Below are 20,497 nucleotides of genomic sequence, written 5' to 3'. Positions count from 1 at the left end.
TCCATCTGAGGATTATAGTCAATAGCCAAAGTTTTCCATGCTCAGGGAAAAGGTGAATTTCTTTAGGGTTTTTCTCCGAGTTTTGGGGGATCTGTGAATTTTGAGAATCTTACATATCACATCCTTTATAACAGACTCTAGCATTTACCCTACTACTGATGTTGGGCAAACCGATCTGTAGTTCCCTGTTTTCTCTCTCCCTCCTTTTTTAAATAGTGGGGTTACATTTGCCACCCTCCAATCTGCAGGATCTGTTCCATAATCTATAGAATTTTGGAAGATGACAACCAATGCATCCACTATTTCCATGGCTACCTCTTTTAGTACTCTGGGATGCAGATTATCTGGTCCTGGGGATTTATTGGCTTTCAGTCCCATTAATTTCTCCAGCACTATTTTTTTACTAATACTAATTTCCTTTAATTCCTCCTTCTCACTAGTCCCTTGGTTCCCTAGCATTTCTGGGAAGTTATTTGTGTCCTCTTCCGTGAAGACAGAACCAAAGTATTTGTTTAATTGCTGTGCCATTTCCTTGTTCCCCATTATAAATTCTCCTGTTTCTAACTGTAAGGGACCTACATTTGTCTTCACTAATCTTTTTCTTTTCACATACTTGTAGAAGCTTTTACAGTCGACTTTTATGTTCCTTGCAAGTTTATTCTCATACTCTATTTTTCCCGTCTTAATCAATCTCTTGATCCTTTTTTGCTGAATTCTAAACTGTTCCCAATCCTCAGGCTTGCTACTTTTTCTGGCAACTTTATATGACTCCTCTTTGAATCTAATACTATCCTTAATTTCTTTTGTTAGCCATGGTTGGTCCGCATTTCCTTTTATGTTTTTGTGCCAGAAAGTAATGTATAATTGTTGCATTTCATGCATTCGTTCCTTAAATGTTAGCCATTGCCTATTCACCGTCATGCCTTTTAATGAAGCTTCCCAATCTATCAAAGCCAGTTCACTCCTCATACCTTTGTCGTTTCCTTTGTTTAGATTTAGGACCCTAGTTTTGGATTGGACTACTTCACTTTCCATCTTAATGAAGAATTCGATCATGTTATGGTCACTCTTCCCTAAAGGACCCCACACAACAAGATTATTAATAAACCCCTTCTCATTGCACAATACATGATCGAGGATTGGCTCCTCAATGTACTGGTCTAAAAAAACATTTCGTGCATATTCCAGGAATTCATCCTCCACAGTATTATTGCTAATTTGGTTTGGCTAGTCTGTATGTAGATTAAAGTCACCCATTATTACTGTAGTACCTTTGTTATATGCATTTCTAATTTCCTGTTTAATGCCATCCCCTATATTACCACTACAGTTTGGAGGCCTATAGACAACTCCCACCAGTGATTTCTGCCCCTTGGTGCTTCTGAACTCACCCAGACTGATTCTACGTCTTGATTTTCTGAGCCAATATCCTTTCTCACTATTGCTTTGATTTCATCCTTTACTACCACCACGACCCCACCTCCTTTTCCTTTTTGCCTGTCCTTCCTAAATATCGAATATCTTTGGATATTCAGCTCCCAGCCTTGGTCACCCTGCAGCCATGTCTCTGTATTCGCTCTAATATCATATCTATTTACATCTATTTGCGATGTCAATTCGTCTACCTTATTATGAATGCTTCGTGCATTCAGATACAGTGCTTTTAGATTTGTCTTTTTCACATTTTTAGACATCTTAACATTTTTTTTCTATGGCCCTATTTGTCTTATTACCATTTTTTCTTACTCGGACCCTATTTGTTGTCTTTTGTTTGTATGCTCTGTCCCTTACTGACACAATCTGGTTATCCTTAACCCAATCACTTTCCTGCACTGCTTCTTTGTCTTTTCTCTTTCGCATTCTAGATTTCTCTCCACCGGGACCCTCCCCCCCTTATTTAGTTTAAAGCCCTAACTACCTCCCTAGTTATTCGATTCGCTAGAACTCTGGTCCCAGCATGGTTCAGGTGTAGTCTGTCCCGACGGAACCGCTCTCTTTCCCCAGTACTGTGCCGGTGCCCCACGAATTGAAACCCACTTCTCCCACACCAATCTTTGAGCCATGCATTCATCTCCCTGATCCTATTGACCCTATGCCAATTTGCTCGTGGCTCAGGTAATAATCCAGAGATTATTACCTTTGTGGTTCTGCTTTTTAATTTCATCCCTAGCTGCTCAAACTCTCTCAGCAGAACATTTTTCTTAGTCCTACCTATGTCGTTGGTACCTACGTGGACCACGACAACTGGATCCTCCCCCTCCCACTCCAAGTTCTTCTCCAGCCCGGAGGAGATGTCCTTAACCCTGGTACCGGGTAGGCATCATAGCCTTCGGGACTCATGCTCCTGGCTGCAGAGAACAGTGTCTATCCCCCTAACTATACTGTCGCCTACTACAACCATCTTCCTTTTCACTTAGCCAATTGAACAGCTTCCTGTACCACAGTGCCGTGGTCAGTTTGCTCGTCCTCCCCACAGTCCCTGCACTTGTCCACAAGTCTTGCAAGAACCTCAAATCTATTGGACAAACACAGGGACTGAGGCTCCTGCAATACTACCTCCTCGCAGTCACACCCTCCTGTCCCTGATTACATGTCATTTCTGAAGTATTTAATTTAAGGGGTCTGTCTGCCTCCTGGAGCAAAATGTCCAGGTAGTTTTCTCCCTCCCTGATGTCTCGCAACGTCCGCAGCTCGGGCTCCCGCTCCTCAACTCGGAGCCGAAGTTCCCCGAGCTGCAGACACTTACTGCAGATGTAGTCCCCCTGGACAAAAATGTCCATAAGCTCCCATATATTGCAGCAGCAACACATCTCCTGTTCCCCCATTATTTTATTTATTTAATTAATTAATTTCATGTTAATCAAATTATTTACCTCGTTTAATTAGATTAATTAAATTAAGTTTAGTTTTTAAAATTTAGTTATATGCTAAATGTTAACTTAAAACTTAGCCCACAGTCACTGCCAATCACTTACCTGCCTCACCTGTGATGTCACACTGTAGTTTTCTCTTGTTGCAGGTCTGTTGCTGCTTTTATCCCCTCTCTCAGTCTTCTGCCGCTCAGGTCCGCCACCGCTCTGCGGAAAAAGTTAGGAAAAGCAAAGCAAAGCAGCAACTGCTTCCCCCACAACACCGAACTCCCACACTTACCAAACTCTCAAGCTGTTCACTCTGTGCTCGCTGCACTCAGTGCTGGTTACACTCACAGGCCCCTGTATTTCTACTGTTTGTGACTCAGATGAGTCAACACTGCTGTGCTATTGTTTCAGGAACCTGTTTAATCTAGCGAACCAATTAACTAACTCCAGCAGCTCTCCAGGAGGAGAGCTTGCTTGTTTGCCTCTGTTTAAGTCTGACAGAAACTTAAAAATTTAAACTTTAAAATTGAACTTAAACAGTTGATAGCAATTTACACTAGATTTTAAAAGAGATTAACCCTTAAACTCCCACACTTACCAAACTCTTGAATTCTGTGCCCGCTGCACTCGGAAATGGTTCGTTTATTTTAAAACGCATTGAGGATGTTATGAACATGAATGAATAAAATATCAGATCAGTCACATTACTCACAAGAGAAAAATAAACAATAACAACTTGCTTCTTTAACGTGAAAAACTTAATAAGTATTTCACAAAAGGAAATAGATATGGAAACGTATGCTAAACTATGGAGGGAGCGATTAGGTGGGTGACTGAAAGCTTGGTAGAAAGGATGGTTTTCGAGAAGCAGTTTAAAGATGGAGAGTTGAATGGGTTTAGGTTAAGAATTCCTGACAGTAGGGCTGTTCTGCTACCAATGATGGGGCAAAGGGAGGGGGTTGAACAAAAAGAAAGAACTTACATTTATACAGCATCTTACACGAGCTCAGGATGTCCCAAAGAACTTCACAGCCAATGAAGTACTTTTGAAGTGTAGTCACTTGTAATGTAGGCAAAAAGGCCAGAATCAGAGGTCGATTGAGTTTAGGAGGAGATAGAAGATTGGAGGAGGTTTTAGAGATAGAATGAGATTAACCCATGGAGGATTTGAAGATGAGGAATTTGATTTGAAATTTGAGGGTTAATTTTTCTGTGCTTTGCACCTGGGGAATGCTTATTCCTCATGCACAGAGCACAGGAAAAGGGGGCACAGACCCATGTCGGTGGGTCTCCACTGCCATTACATTACCTCAGGATCCCTGGAGCTTCTTCTGAGGGATGCAGGGTACTCTGGCTGCAATAGGTACTGGCTATGTGCTGTAATGCTAATGAGGTTGGAGGGGTTATTTCCGCCTCATTTTCCTGTTTGCTCTCATCGGGGTATCCAGTTTCAGGGCGCCTGGAAGAAATGGGCCTTAGGCTCCGAGCGAAGCCCATTGCCAATCGGAGGATCGAAGAAGTGCAGGCAGTAAACACATAGGATGCATAAGGCAAGCCCCTTTTTTCTAGGCAGTTGGGTTCTGGACAAATTGGAGCTTACGGGGGATGGAGAATGGAAGGCCAGTGAGAACAGCATTGCCGTAATCGAGTATAGAGGTGACTAAAACATGGATGGGTTTCAGCAGAAGAGGGGCTGATGTACTAGTGAAGGCGGACTATTGCAGAGGTGGAAATAAGTGTTCTTGGTGATAGATAGTGTGTAGGGCTTAAAGATCATCTCTGGGTCAAACTAGACATCAAAGATTCATGTGGCCTGGTTAAGCCTGAGCGAGTGGTCGTTAGGAGGATTGAGTCAGTGACAAGTGAGTGGAGTTTATGATGGGAGCCAAGAATGATGGCTTCAGTCTTCCTAATGTTCAAAGGGAGGAAGCTGTGATTCATTCATGACTTAATGTTAGACAGACAGTCTGACAGCAAGGAAGTGGGCAAGAGAGGTGATTGAGAGGTAAAGTTAGGTGCCATGAGCATTTTTAGAAGCTGACCCTGTGCTTGAAGATAATGTTACTGAAGAGCAACATGTAGATAAGAAACAGGAGGTTGTCAAGTATAAACCCTTGGGGATCTCTGGAGTCGATTGTGCAGTGATAAGAAGATATTGCTGGAGATACGCTAGCTTCATTCGGATAGATAAGAACAGAATCACACAAGGGCTGTCCCATAGAGCAGGACAATGGAGAACAGGTGAGAGGATGTAAGAGGATGATGTGGTCAAGTATATCAAATGTTGCGGAAGAATCAAGATGGTCACAGCAACAGAGACTGTTCTTGGTGATTTTGGCCAAGAGGCTGTGTTGGAGCTATGGGAAGGGCAAAAGCTGGTCTGGAGAGATTTAATCAGGGGGTTTTGAGGGAGGTGGTCACAGAACTGAGAAGCATTGTATTCAGTGACCTTAGAGAGTAAAGTAAGGTTAGATATGGAGTGGTAATTGTAGAGGATGAATGGGTCAAGGATGGATATTTAAGGTGGATATGATGATGGTGGTTTTGAAAAATAGAGGAACAGTCAATGAGGAAAGGGAGGCATGAACAATATCAGTTAGGATGGGGCCCAGAGGGATCGTGAACAGGAGGTGAGTTTCATGGAAGAGATGAGAATGGAGAGGATATGGGTGTAGATAGAGGAGAAACCAGAGAATAATGCAGCATATGGCTAGACTGGATGGGAGACTTGGGGGAGGTCAGGAGCAGGGGAGGAGAGGAAGGAAGATAGCGGCAGAGACAATTTCAGATGCAGCACTATGGGAGAACCTTTACCACACAGACTGCAGCGGTTCAAGAAGGCGGCTCACCACCACCTTCTCAAGGGCAATTAGGGATGGGCAATAAATGCTGGCCTCGCCAGCAATGCCCACATCCCATGAACGAATAAAAAAAAAAGTTATGAGCTCCTCACACCAGGTGTTGGAGGTGGGGGTGGAGACGATGAGAGAAAGGAGTTTGAGGAGGTGGTTAATTGTGGAGAAAAGTGCCTTCGGTTGTCTTTGCTCTCCAGGTTGATCCTGGAGTAGTAAGCTGAGAATCGTCAGATAAATCCCATCTGGCCCAGGTGCTTTATTCACTTGGATCTTATTCAAGTATCCAGCTACCAACTCAGTAGTAATGCTAATTTTATTACATCCCTCCTTCTATCTTTGAACTCACACGCACTTTTCTGCTGCCCTCTTCAGGCGCCAATAGTTCTACTCTCTCAATCTTTTTTTTATCATTTGTCCTAATTTTACTAACAATTTTAAATTTATGTGCTTGTTTAGCTGAAAATTTAAAAAGAGGTAATTACACTTAAAGTGCAATGGGACATGGGCTTGTAACTTATGTACTGGAGGGAAAAACAATAAGTAGTTGAAAGCTGAAGAGAAATATAAAACCCCAATTTGAGCCCGGGATGTGGGGTGAGCTTGGAGCTGGAGGGCAAATGTCAGACTCACCCCGAACTCGGCATGAATAATGTGATGCCAGTGGGCGGGCAGGAGGCTGCTGCCAGGGACCCGCTGGAACGATCTCCGGCAAAGGTAAGTTTTGGGGTGGAGGGGAGAGGTCCGATATAAACGTGGGAATCCCAGGGCAAGGGAGGACCAAGTATTTCTTGTGGGGCTAGAGGAGCACTCCTGATCCTCCTGGCCCACAAGGAGAACTTTAAAAAATAAAAAAAAACCTTCTTGGCCCTTTACTGGGCATTGGGTTTACCTGGCAAACCAGCACCAGACACCAACCTCGATGCTGTCAGGGCCTGAATGATATCATAACTCCCTGACTTTTGAATGTGAGTGAGGGCCTCGTCTGCCTGGAGTGAAGCCATCTCACTCTGCCCAAAACATATGGTGCTGGACTCACGTGCAGCCAGTAAATGCCATGCTGGTTATATTTTAAACCCCCCCCCCACCCCCGCATGCCCCATTCCTGTTGTGTGCGGGGGTTAAAATCGGGCCTGAAATGTTTCTAGGATAGTGGGCAAGGTGAGAGCTCTCAATATTAAGGCAGCATTTGAGGGAGTATGGTGCCAAGCAGCCTTAGCAAAATCAAGGTTAATAGGGGTCAAGGGAAAACCCTCCAATGGCTGGAGTCATAGCTGACACCAAAGAAGATGGTTGAGGTTATTGATGGCCAGTCATCACAACCCCAGGACATCACTACAGGAGAGTCTCAGGTAACCAACCTTGGCCTAAACGATCTTCAGTTGCTTTTCAGTGACTTTCCCTTCATCTTAGGGTGAGGAGTGAGGGCTGTCCATTGATGATTCCACAGTGTTCAGCTTCATTCACAACTCCTCAGATAATGATGCATTGCATGCCAACCTGCAGCAGAACCTGGATAACATCCAGGTTTGGACTGACAAGTGGCAAGTAAAATTCATACCCAATAAGTGCCAGTTATTGACCATCTCGAACAAGAGGAAGCCCAGCCATCTCCCTGTAACTTTCAATGATATCACCATCGCAGAGTCCCCCACCATCACCATCTTGGGTGTCACCATTCGCCAAAAGGTTAAATGGATCAGCCATATCAACATCATGGCTGCAAGAACAGGGCATAGGGTGGGTACTCTGTGACAAATGGCTCTCCTTCTGACCCCTCAAAGTCTATCCACCATCTTCATGTCAAGACAGTGGTGAGTGGAATACTTGTCACTTACCTGGATGAGTGCAGCTGGAACAACACTCAAGAAGCTCAACGCCATCCAGGACAGAGTAGCCAGTGGATTAAACATCCCCCCCCACCACCCACCCACAGTGCACTGTTACTTTGAAAGCACATGCCTCCCCTACAACCTCTACCCCTGAATAGGACAATAGCAGTTATGTCATGGGAGCACTAACACCTCCAAGTTCCCCACCAAGTCACATATCATTCTCATTTGGACATATAATCACTGTTTCTTCATCATTGCTGAGTTAATAAAGACAGTTGGTCAGCAAATTGCCTGTCAGTCAAGGCAGAGTCACCAGTAGTGGCTAAAGGGCAGTTGAAGAGCTAAACAAAAGGCCATAAAGGTAGACAGAGTTCTAAGAATTTCATGATATAGTTAGTAGAGGTTCAGTCTTTGACAGAAGTAAAACTTGTAAAGTATATCTACCTGTAATTAAATGCTCACATCTCTGGACAGTTTGAGAGCAGAGAAATAATGTAAGAGTACAAGGAAACACATTTATGCAAAATTAGCTAAGCCAGGGCAAGAAGAAAATGAACAAATGCCAAAGACATGATGCATCACAAGTATCCAGAAGGATGTCAACTTACGAGATGACAAAATCAATCTACTGGAGGATCAGGTTATATGTATCCAATGCTGTTAATTTCTCAACCATATCTAATTGTGACTGTAGATCTAACCCTATTAAACCATACAGCAACCTTGGGTTCTGAATCATACGGCACAGAAGGAGGCCATTCAGCCCATTGTACCTGTGCTGGCTCTTTGAAAGAGCTATCCAATTAATCCTACTTCCCTGTTTTTCCCCATAGCCCTGCAAATTTTTCCTTTTCAAGTATATATCCAATTCCCTTTTGAAAGTTACAATTGAATCTGCTTCCACCATCCTTTCAGGCAGTGAATTTCCGAACATAACTACTTGCTGCGTAAAAAAAAATTCTCTTCATCTCCCCCTGGTTCTTTTGCCAATTATTTTACATCTGTGTCCTCTGGTTACGGACCCTCCTGCCAGTGGAAAGTTTCTCTCCATCTACTCTATCAAAACCCCTCATAATTTTGAACACCTCTATTAAATCTCCCCTTAACCTTCTCTGCTTTAAGGAGAACACTCCCAGCTTCTCAGGTCTCTCCATATAACTGAAGTCCCTCATCCCTGGTACCATTCTAGTAAATCTCCTTTGCACCCTCGCCAAGACTTGACATTCTTCCAAATGTGTGGTGCCCAGAATTATGTGTATAATGTTTGGCTTCATCTTTGATAGCTCTGGCAAGAGAAGTTAACTCAGGTTTTACTCAGGTTATACTGTACTCTAGACTGGGTATGTAAGACGGTCCAGAAACAGGTTAAGTGGACATCTTATAAATCTTAGCTGGATATAGTAGAAATGCGAACTTGTCTGTATATATGAAGGAGAAGGACAAAGAGTGGGCCAATAGCTTTGATGTAGTTAGACTGAATATCATAAGTTCCAAGAGTATATTCCATAGGCACAGGATGTACACTGCCATCTATACCATCATCATACATATTAAAATTAGTATTTTCTAAGGGAGAAGCTAAGCATATCTGCAGAAAAGTTTGATTTTTAACACTTCGGCCACAGTCTTTGGCTTTAGAGGAACCCTGCCATAACTTTGATCCAGCTTGCATGAAAATAAATGAATTAAAGCCCTAACACTCAGAAAATCACCCCTTCTTCATTCTTATTTCAGATCATGTCAATGAGCGGCTGCAGAACATTCTGAGGGGGAGGGTGAACAGCCAAAGGTCCTGGTCCATATTAGTACCGATGATGTAGGTAGAAAGAGGGATGAGCTCCTGCAGCAAGATTTTAGGGAACTAGGAAAGAGATGAATAAGCAGGACCTCAAAAGGTAGTAATCTCCGGATTACTCCCGGTGCTACGCGCGAGGAAATAGGAGGATAGAGTAGATGAATATGTGGCTGGAGAAATGGTGCAGGAGGGAGGGCTTTAGATTCCTGAGGCATTGGGACTGGTTCTGGGGGAGGTGGGACCTGTACAAGTCGGACGGGTCGGGACCAATATCGTCACGGGGAGGTTTGCTTGTGCTGTTGGGGAGGGTTTAAACTAGCTTGGCAGGGGGATGGGAACCTGAGTGTAGATTCAGAAAGGAGAGAAGCAGAGCTGGAAATGAAAGGCAGAAAGTTAGTAAGCGAGTTTGAAAGGCAGAGGAAACAAAGGCTAGAAACTAGACAACAGAGGATTAATGGTATGTATTTCAATGCAAGGGGTCTAGTGAATAAGGCAGATGAGCTGAGGGCACAGATAGACAGGTGGAAGTATGATATCATAGGTATGACTGAAACATGGCTTAAAGAAGGGCAGGAATGGCAGCTCAACGTTCCTGGTTTCAGGGTTTTCAGACGAGGTAGAGAGGGGGATAAAAAAGGAGGAGGGGTGGCAATATTGGTTAAAGAAACAATTACAGCTGTGAAGAGGGATGGTATATTATCAAATGAGGCCATATGGGTTGAACTGAAGAATAAAAAAGGGGCAATCACATTGCTTAGAGTGTACTATACAACCCAAATAGTCAGAGGGAGATAGAAGAGCAAATATGTAGGTAAATTTCAGAGAAGTGCAAAAACAATAGGGCAGTAATAGTAGAGGATTTCAACTACCCTAATATTAACTGGGATAGAATCAGTGTAAAAAACTAGTATCAGTAATGATGGCCATGAAACTACTGGATTGACGTAAAAACCCATCTGGTTCACTAATGTCCTTTAGGGAAGGAAACCTGTCGTCCTTACCCGGTCTGGCTCATATGTGACTCCAGACCCATAGGAATGTGGTTGATTCTTAATCACCCTCTGAAATGGCCTAGCAAGCCACTCAGTTGTACAATCTTGCTACAAAATGTCATAATAAGAATAAAACCGGACGGACCATCCGGCATCGGACCATAAGACCATGAGACCACAAGAGATAGGAGCAGGAGTAGGCCATTCGGCCCCTCGACCACTACGCACCGGACACGACAAAGGCAAACCAAGCCCAGTCGACCCTGCATCGCGGGTGGACTCACTGTGAAGCATCCGCGATGCAGAGAAACTCGTGGATAGCACGTTTAGCAAGTTGGTCACACCGCAGGTAAAGGGTAGACAGGCAGGAAGTGAATGGGTGACCACCAGGAAGAGTAAGAGGTGCAGGCAGGTAGTGCAGGGGTCCCCTGTGGCCATCCCCCTCTCAAACAGATATGCCACTTTGGATGCTGTTGTGGGGGATGACTTATCAGGGGAAGGCAGCAGCAGCCAACTTCCTGGCACCACGGGTAGCTCTGCTGCACAGGCTGGGAAGAAAAAGAGTGAAAGAGCTATAGTGATAGGGGACTCAATTGTAAGGGGAATAGACAGGCGTTTCTGCGGCCGCAACCGAGACTCCAGGATGGTGTGTTGCCTCCCTGGTGCAAGGATCAAGGACGTCTCGGAGCGGCTACAGAACATTTTGGAGGGGGAGGGCGAACAGCCAGCTGTCGTGGTGCACATAGGCACCAACGATATAGGTAAAAAAGGGGATGAGGTCCTAAAAGCAGAATATAGTGAGTTAGGAGGTAAATTAAAAAATAGGACCTCAAAGGTAGTAATCTCAGGATTGCTGCCAGTGCCACGTGCTAGTCAGAGTAGAAATAGGAGGATATTTCAAATGAATACGTGGCTAGAGGAATGGTGCAAGGGGGAGGGATTCAAATTCCTGGGACACTGGAAACGGTTCTGGGGGAGGTGGGACCAGTACAAACTGGACGGTCTGCACCTGGGCAGGGCCGGGACCGCTGTCCTAGGAGGAGTGTTTGCTCGTGCTGTTGGGGAGGGTTTAAACTAAAGTGGCAGGGGGTTGGGAACCTGAGCAGGGAGAGAGAGGAAAGCGTAACAGGAAGGGACAGAAGGTATGGAGTAATAGGTAAAGTGTTAAAAAAGGAAAAAGCAGGAACTAAGCGTCACAAAACAGATTTGAAAGTTCTTTATCTGAATGCACGTAGCATTCGTAACAAAATGGACGAGTTAACGGCACAAATAACTACGTATGGGTATGATCTTGTGGCCATTACAGAAACATGGCTGCAGGGTGACAACGACTGGGAATTAAATATGCCAGGGTATTTAACAATCAGGAAGGACAGGCAGGAAGGAAGGGGAGGTGGGGTGGCTATGTTAATAAAGGAAGGAATCACTGTAATACAGATAAATGATATTGGGACAAAGCATCAAGATAATGAAACAGTTTGGGTGGAGATAAGGAATAATAAGGGGAAAAAAACATTAGTGGGCGTAGTATATAGGCCTCCTAATAGTTGCAAATCTGCTGGAAGAAGTATTAATCAGGAAATAGTCGGGGCATGTAATAAGGGAACAGCTATAATTATGGGGGATTTTAACTATCATATTAACTGGACAAATCAAATTGGGCAGAGCAGCCTTGAGGACGAGTTCATTGAGTGCATCAGGGATGGATTTCTTGAGCAGTATGTAACTGATCCTACAAGGGGGCAGGCAACCTTGGACCTGGTCCTGTGTAATGAGTCAGGATTAATTAATAATGTCCTAGTTAAGGATCCCCTTGGAACGAGCGACCACAACATGGTTGAATTCCATATCCAATTAGAGGGTGAGAAGGTTGATTCTCAAACAAGCGTACTGAGCTTGAATAAAGGAGACTATGATGGTATGAGAGCGGAATTGATTAAAGTGGACTGGGAAAATAGATTAAAGGGTAAGACGGTACATGAGCAGTGGTGTTCATTTAGGGAGTTATTTTACAACTTTCAAAATAAATATATTCCACTGAGGAAAAAAGGGTGTCAAAGAAATGACAGCCATCCGTGGCTAAGTAAAGAAATCAAGGTTAGTATCCGACTAAAAACAAGGACAAAAAAGGTAGCCAAACTTAGTGGGAGGATAGAAGATTGGGAATTCTTCAAAAGACAGCAAAAAGTAACTAAAGGATTGATTAAGAAAGGGAAGTTAGATTATGAAAAGAAATTAGCAAAAAATATAAAAACAGATAGCAAGAGTTTCTATAGTTATATAAAAAGAAAAAGGGTGGCTAAGGCAAACATAGGTCCCTTGGAGGATGAGACCGGGAAATTAATGGTGGGAAACATGGAGATGGCAAAAATGCTGAACAAATATTTTGTTTCAGTCTTTACAGTAGAGGACACTAAGAATATCCCAACACTGGACAAACAGGGGACTCTACGGGGGGAGGAGCTAAATACGATTAAAATCACTCAGGAGATGGTACTCAGTAAAATAATGGGACTCAAAGCGGATAAATCCCCTGGACCTGATGGCTTCCATCCTAGGGTCTTGAGGGAAGTGGCAGTAGGGATTGTGGATGCTTTGGTGATAGTTTTCCAAAATTCCCGAGACTCAGGAGAGGTCCCGGCAGATTGGAAAACTGCTAATGTAACACCGTTATTTAAAAAGGGTAGTAGGCAGAAGGCTGGAAATTATAGGCCAGTTAGCTTAACATCTGTGGTGAGTAAAATTTTGGAGTCTATTATTAAGGAGACAGTAACGGAACATTTAGATAAGCATAATTTAATAGGACAAAGTCAGCATGGCTTTATGAAGGGGAAGTCATGTCTGACAAATTTGCTTGAGTTCTTTGAGGATATAACGTACAGGGTGGATAAAGGGGAACCAGTGGACATAGTGTATTTGGACTTCCAGAAGGCATTCGACAAAGTGCCACATAAAAGATTATTACTTAAGATAAAAAATCACGGGATTGGGGGTAACATTCTGGCATGGGTGGAGGATTGGTTATCGAACAGGAAGCAGAGAGTTGGGATAAATGGTTCATTTTCGGACTGGCAACCAGTAACCAGTGGTGTTCCACAGGGGTCGGTGCTGGGTCCCCAACTCTTTACAATCTATATTAACGATTTGGAGGAGGGGACCGAGTGCAACATATCAAAATTTGCAGATGATACAAAGATGGGAGGGAAAGTAGAGAGTGAGGAGGACATAAAATACCTGCAAGGGGATATAGACAGGCTGGGTGAGTGGGCGGAGATTTGGCAGATGCAATATAATATTGGAAAATGTGAGGTTATGCACTTTGGCAGGAAAAATCAGAGAGCAAGTTATTTTCTTAATGGCGAGAGACTGGAAAGTACTGCAGTACAAAGGGATCTGGGGGTCCTAGTGCAAGAAAATCAAAAAGTTGGTATGCAGGTGCAGCAGGTGATCAAGAAAGCCAACGGAATGTTGGCTTTTATTGCTAGGGGGATAGAATATAAAAACAGGGAGGTATTGCTGCAGTTATATAGGGTATTGGTGAGACCGCACCTGGAATACTGCATACAGTTTTGGTCTCCATACTTAAGAAAAGACATACTTGCTCTCGAGGCAGTACAAAGAAGGTTCACTCGGTTAATCCCGGGGATGAGGGGGCGGACATATGAGGAGAGGTTGAGTAGATTGGGACTCTACTCATTGGAGTTCAGAAGAATGAGAGGCGATCTTATTGAAACATATAAGATTGTGAAGGGGCTTGATCGGGTGGATGCAGTAAGGATGTTCCCAAAGATGGGTGAAACTACAACTAGGGGGCATAATCTTAGAATAAGGGGCTGCTCTTTCAAAACTGAGATGAGGAGAAACTTCTTCACTCAGAGGGTGGTAGGTCTGTGGAATTTGCTGCCCCAGGAAGCTGTGGAAGCTACATCATTGAATAAATTTAAAACAGAAATAGACAGTTTTCTAGAAGTAAAGGGAATTAGGGGTTATGGGGAGCGGGCAGGAAATTGGACATGAAGCTGAGTTCGGATCGGTCAATGCCCTGTGGGTGGCGGAGAGGGCCCAGGGGCTGTGTGGCCGGGTCCTGCTCCTACTTCTTGTGTTCTTTAGAATTGTGGTTGGTATCAGATCAGCCATGATCTTATTGAATGGCGGAGCAGGCTCGAGGGGCCGATTGGCCTACTCCTGCTCCAATTTCTTATGTTCTTATGTTCTTATGTTTGCAAAGTTCTCCTCACCAACATCTGGGGAGTTGTGCCAAAATTGGGAGAGTTCCCACTGACTAGTCAAGCAACAGCCTGACATAGCCATGCTCACAGAATCATACCTTTCAGCAAACATGCCCGACTCTTCTATTACCATCCCTGGATATGTCCTGTCCCACCAGCAAGACAGACCCACCAGAGGTGGTGGCACAGTGATATACAGTCAGGAGGGAGTGGCCCTGGGAGTCCTCAACATTGATTCCGGTCCCCATGAAATCTCATGGCATCAGATCAAACATAGGCAAGGAAACCTCCTGCTGATTGCCACCTACCGTCCTCCCTCAGCTAATGAATCAGTCCTCCTCCATGTTGAGCATCACTTGGAGGTAGCACTGCGGGTAGCAAGGGCACAGAATATACTCTGGGTGGGGGACTTCAATGTCCATCACCAAGAGTGGCTCGGTAGCACCACTACTGACCGAACTGGCTGAATCCTGAAGGATACAGCTGACAGACTGGGCCTGCAGCAGTTGGTGAGCGAACCATCACAAGGGAAAAACTTACTTGACCTCGTCCTCACCAATCTACCTGTCGCAGATGCATTTGTCCATGACAGTATTGGTAGGAGTGACCACCGCACAGTCCTTGTGGAGACGAAGTCCCGTCTTCACACTGAGGACACCATCCAACGTGTTTTGTGGCACGACCACCGTGCTAAATGGGATAGATTCAGAACAGATCTAGCAGCTCAAAACTGGGCATCTATGAGGCGCTGTGGGCCATCAACAGCAACAGAATTGTATTCCAGCACAATCTGTAACCTCATGGCCCGGCATATTTCTCACTCTACCATTACCAACAAACCAGGGGATCAACCCTGGTTCAATGAGGAGTGTAGAAGAGCATGCCAGGAGCAGCACCAGGCGTACCTAAAAATGAGGTGCCAACCTGGTGAAGCTACAACACAGGACAACATGCATGCTAAACAGCGGAAGGAACATGCTGGAGACAGAGCTAAGCAATTCCACAACCAGCGGGTCAGATCAAAGCTCTGCAGTCCTGCCACATCCAGTCGTGAATGATGGTGGACAATTAAACAACTAGCGGGAGGAGGAGGCTCTATAAACATCCCCATCCTTAATGATGGCGGAGTTCAGCACGTGAGTGCAAAAGACAAGGTTGAAGTATTTGCAACCATCTTCAGCCAGAAGTGCCGAGTGGATGGACCATCTCGGCCTCCTCCCGATATCCCCACCATCACAAAAGCTAGTCTTCAGCCAATTCGATTCACTCCACGTGATATCAAGAAATGGCTGAGTGCACTGGATACAGCAAAGGCTACGGGCCCCGACAACATCGTGGCTGTAGTGCTGAAGATTTGTGCTCCGGAACTATCCATGCCTCGAGCCAAACTGATCCAGCACAGCTACAACACTGGCATCAACCTGACAATGTGGAAAATTGCCCAGGTATGTCCTGTCCACAAAAAGCAGGTCAAATCCAATTCGGCCAATTACCACCCCATCAATCTACTCTCAATCATCAGCATCGCCACACGGACTGCAGTGGTTCAAGAAGGCGGTTTACCACCACCTTCTCAAGGGCAATTAGGGATGGGCAATAAATGCTGGCCTTGCCAGCAATGCCCACATCCCATGAACGAATAAAAAAAATGGTATAGGGAGTGCAGAATTCTTAAAATGTATTCAAGAGAACTTTTTTAGCCAGTACGTAGCAAGCCCAACAAGAGCGGGGGCAGTTCTGGACTTAGTTTTAGGGAATGAAGCTGGGCAGGTGGAAGGGGTATCAGTGGGAGAGTATTTTGGTGATAGTGATCATAATTCAGTTAGATTTAGCGTAGTTATGGAAAAGGACAAAGATAGAACAGGAGTAAAAGTTCTCAACTGGGAAAGGCTAATTTTACTAAGCTAAGATGCGATTTAGTAAAAGTGGACTGGAAACAGCTACTTGAAGGTAAATCAGTGTCATCGGAGTGGGAGGCATTCAAAGAAGAGATAGTGAGGGTTCAGAGCAAATATGTTCCCACAAAGAAAAAGGGTGGGACTACCAAATCTGGAGCCCCCTAGGTGACAAGGAGCATACAGGGTAAGAAAAAGCAAAAAAGGGATGCTCATGTCAGATACCGAGAGCTCAATACTACAGAAAGCCTAGAGGAGTATAGAAAGTGCAGGGGTGAAATTAAAAAGGAAATTAGGAAAGCAAAGACAGGCCATGAAAAAATATTGGCAAGTAAAATCAAAGAAAACCCAAAGATGTTTAATAAATACATAAAGATCAAGAGGGAGAGTAGGACCCATTAGAGACCAAAAAGGTAACCTGTGTGTGGAGGTGGAAGACGTGGGTATGGTCCTTAATGAATACTTTGTTCCTGTCTTCACAAAAGAGAGGGATGATGCCAACATTGCAGTTAAGAAGGTTAGGAGTGTGAAATATTGGTTGGGATAAACATGGTGAGAGAGGAAATATTAAGGGGTATAGCATCTTTGATGGAGATAGATCTCAAGGCCCGGATTAAATGTATCCCAGGCTATTAAGAGAAGCAAGGGAGGAAATAGCAGAGGCTCTAACCATCATTTTACAATCCCCTCTGGCTGCAGGTGTGGTGCTGACATTGTACCGTTGTTGAAAAAGTAAGAAAGGGATAGACCAAGTAATTACAGGCCAGTCGGCCTAATCTCAGTGGTGGGCAAATTATTGGAAAAAGTTCTGAGGGACAATATTAATTGTCATTTAGAAAGGCACTGATTAATCAAGGACAGTCAGCATGAATTTGTTAAGGGAAGGTTGTGTCTGACTAGCTTGATTGATTTTTTTGAGGAGTAACAAAGAGGGTTGATGAGGGTGGTGCATTTCATGTAGTCTACATGGATTTTAGCAAAGCTTTTGACAAGATCCCACTGGTCAGAAAAGTAAAAGCTCATGGGATCCAAGGAAAAGTGGCAAGTTGGATCCAAAATTGGCTCAGTGGCAGAAGCAAAGGGTAATGGTCGACGGGTGCTTTTGTGACTGGAAAGCTGTTTCCTGTGGGGTTCCACAGGGCTCAGTACTAGGCCCCTTGCTTTTTGTGGTTCATATCATTGATTTCGACTTCAATGTAGGGGGCATGATTAAGAAGCTTGCAGATGATACAAAAATTAGCCATCTGGTTGAGAGTGAGGAGGAAAGCTGTAGACTGCAGGAAGATATCAATGGACTGGTCAGGTGAGCAGAAAAGAGGCAAATGGAATTCAATCCAGAGAAATGTGAGGTAATGCATTTGGGGATGGCAAACAAGGAAAGGGAACGCACAATAACTGAGAAGTGTCAAGGAACAGAGGGACCTTGGAGTGCATGTCCACAGATCCCTGAAGATAGCAAGACAGGTAGATAAGATGGTTAAGAAAGCATACGGGATACTTTCCTTTATTAGCCGAGGCATAGAATTTAAGAGCAGGAAAGGTATGCTCGAACTGTAACCACTGTATAAATCACTAGTTAGGCCACAGCTTGAGTACTGTGTACAGTTCTGGTCACCACATTGCAGGAAAGTTATGTTTGCACTAGAGAGGATTCAGAGCAGATTTATGAGGATGTTGCCAGGACTGGAGAATTTTAGCTTTGAGGAAAGATTGGATAGGCTGGGGTTGTTTTCTTTGGAACAGAGGACGCTGAGGGGAGATTTAATTGAGGTGTATAAAATTATAAGGGGCCTAGATAGAGTGGATAGGGAGCACCTATTTCCCTTAGCAGAGAGGTCAATAACCAGAGGGCATAGATTTACAGTAATTGGTCGAAGGATTAGAGAGGAGTTGAGGAGAAATTTTTTCACCCAGAGGGTGGTGGGGGTCTGGAACTCACTGCCTGAAAGGGTGGTAGAGGCAGAAAACCTTATCGTATTTAAAAAGTACTTGGATATGAACTTTAAGAGCCATAACCTACAAGGCTGCGGACCAAGAGCTGGAAAGTGAGATTAGGCTGGGTAGCCCTTTTTCAGCCGACACAAATGATGGGCCAAATGGCCTACTTCTGTGCTGTAAATTTCTATGATTCTATGATCATCCTTTCCCTTTCAGAATTTCAGGCTGATAATCTGTGTTATATTAGTTGCATTTAATGTTTATAATTTAGTCTGATGCTGAAATTTATTTGCAGTTTAAATAATGGACTGGATTTTGCTATAAAAATAACGGTCAGGGTAACAGCGCTCACCGCTATTCATGTGCAAATCGGACAGTAACTTCCAGTGACCGCACATGCACAGTTAAACACGAAAATCTGGAGGTTGCCGTCTGAGATACGCTCCTCCTCCAAAAGCTGTGCCAAAATGGCATCTCGCACGGCTGACTCACCATTCCAATATATTGAACAGTATGAAGTTCCTGTACTTACCTCATAGATACCGACTGAACTCACCAAAAAAAGTTAAGTCAAGTCATTTCAAGTCTAAGTACCCTTTTAACGGCATGGTAAATCTTAATTACTGCGAAACAACCACTTTGGCACTGAAAATTATCTTTTGTAAGTGTGGAGTCTCATTCCTTTAATTATTGTTGGATAGTTAAATAAAAAAAATTTAATAAATGTCCAACAATAATTACAATCTGAAGAAATTTATTATTTTAATTTTTAAAATGTTACTTTCTCTTTCTGTCTCTTTTACCTCTATCTCTTAATCCAATCTTTCTTACCCTCTCTTTATTTCTCTTTCTGTACCTGATTTTACACTGAATTCACTATTCTAACTTACACTTCCTGGTTCAGACAGTTGTTATTAACAATTCTATAATCTGATTGATTCAGGAGATACATAGCTGCTTGCCCTGTTCACACAGGTGCCAGATACCCTGTAGAGGGGACTGCAATAGATTGATGTCCCAATGACAGGAAATTGCCGTGCCAAAGCCCATGGAAAGTCTATGGTTAAGTGCAAGTCTAATGAACGACTAATGTTGTTCATTTGCCACTCAGAGCAAAATCCAGCCCATTGAAAAACATTACTGCTGCCCTCAGGTAATTAAGATTAGACTTTTATGGAGGTGACATTGGTCTTCGGCGAAAGTATGAAATGGGCAATAATGAATCGGCAACCCGTTTTCCATCATGTCCGATTTTCTTTTCCATTGAAGTTAATGAAAATCAGGTGGTGTATTAAAATGGCCAAGTTTAATTTCACCCCCTATGTTTCTTGTAAATGTCGAAGGTTGATTTGCTTCATATTTTCCAGGTGAAAATGCTACCTACCCCAGCTAAATTTCATTACATCTTTAATCTGAGGGACCTATCTCGTATCTGGCAGGGAATGCTGACCGTAGAAGCTGAAGAGTGCTCTGATATGCAGACACTGCTAGCTTTGTTCAAACATGAATGCACCAGGGTCATTGCAGACAGGTAATTACAGTGTTAAGGAGGAATACTTCACTAAAAGCTTGTTCCTTTAAATGTGGATCACTATTACTAAAGATTACATGTGGTTGGAATTTACTTTGTGTTAGTACTTTAATGGATCTACTGACTTAAATAATTGCAAATTAGAATGTAAATTAACCTTGAGCAGAGTGAATGCCCACTTGCACATTAAATTAGTACCAGCTGATAATTACCAAACTTGTTAAGAAGCAATTAACCCTAAATCTTAAACTTATTGGATGCACAGACTTGTTCCCAAAAAACACAATTGATAGGTGCAGAATACCTGTTCACACATGAATAATCCAGGTTTAGATGTGCACTAATCTGTGAGTAATCCATGCCCAAGATACGCACTAGAAGTGCCGTAACCTACAAGGCTGTGGACCAAGAGCTGGAAAGTGGGATTCGGCTGGATAGTTCTTTTTCAGCCGGCACAGACACGATGGGCCGAATAGCTTCCTCCTGTGCCATAAATTTCTATGATTCTCCACATCAATTCAAATGCAAATGTACAACATTCTGTGATATTTCTGGAAGCTATACCAAGGAGC

At 43.7% G+C, this 20,497-nt stretch overlaps 1 protein-coding gene across 1 annotated transcript in view; it reads left to right on the top strand.

Moving 5' to 3' along the window:
- Positions 1-20,497, top strand: part of LOC137322209 (dynein axonemal heavy chain 8-like) — a 1,675,662-nt gene that overhangs the window by 1,183,934 nt on the left and 471,231 nt on the right. The window contains exon 66 of the mRNA XM_067985325.1: positions 19,762-19,925. Within this exon, the coding sequence (XP_067841426.1) occupies positions 19,762-19,925 (164 nt within the window). The remainder of the gene's footprint in view (positions 1-19,761; positions 19,926-20,497) is intronic.

Source organism: Heptranchias perlo, chromosome 5 (assembly GCF_035084215.1).
Source record: "Heptranchias perlo isolate sHepPer1 chromosome 5, sHepPer1.hap1, whole genome shotgun sequence".
Classification (NCBI taxonomy): domain Eukaryota; kingdom Metazoa; phylum Chordata; class Chondrichthyes; order Hexanchiformes; family Hexanchidae; genus Heptranchias; species Heptranchias perlo.
This window is presented reverse-complemented; position numbering and strand designations above follow the sequence as displayed.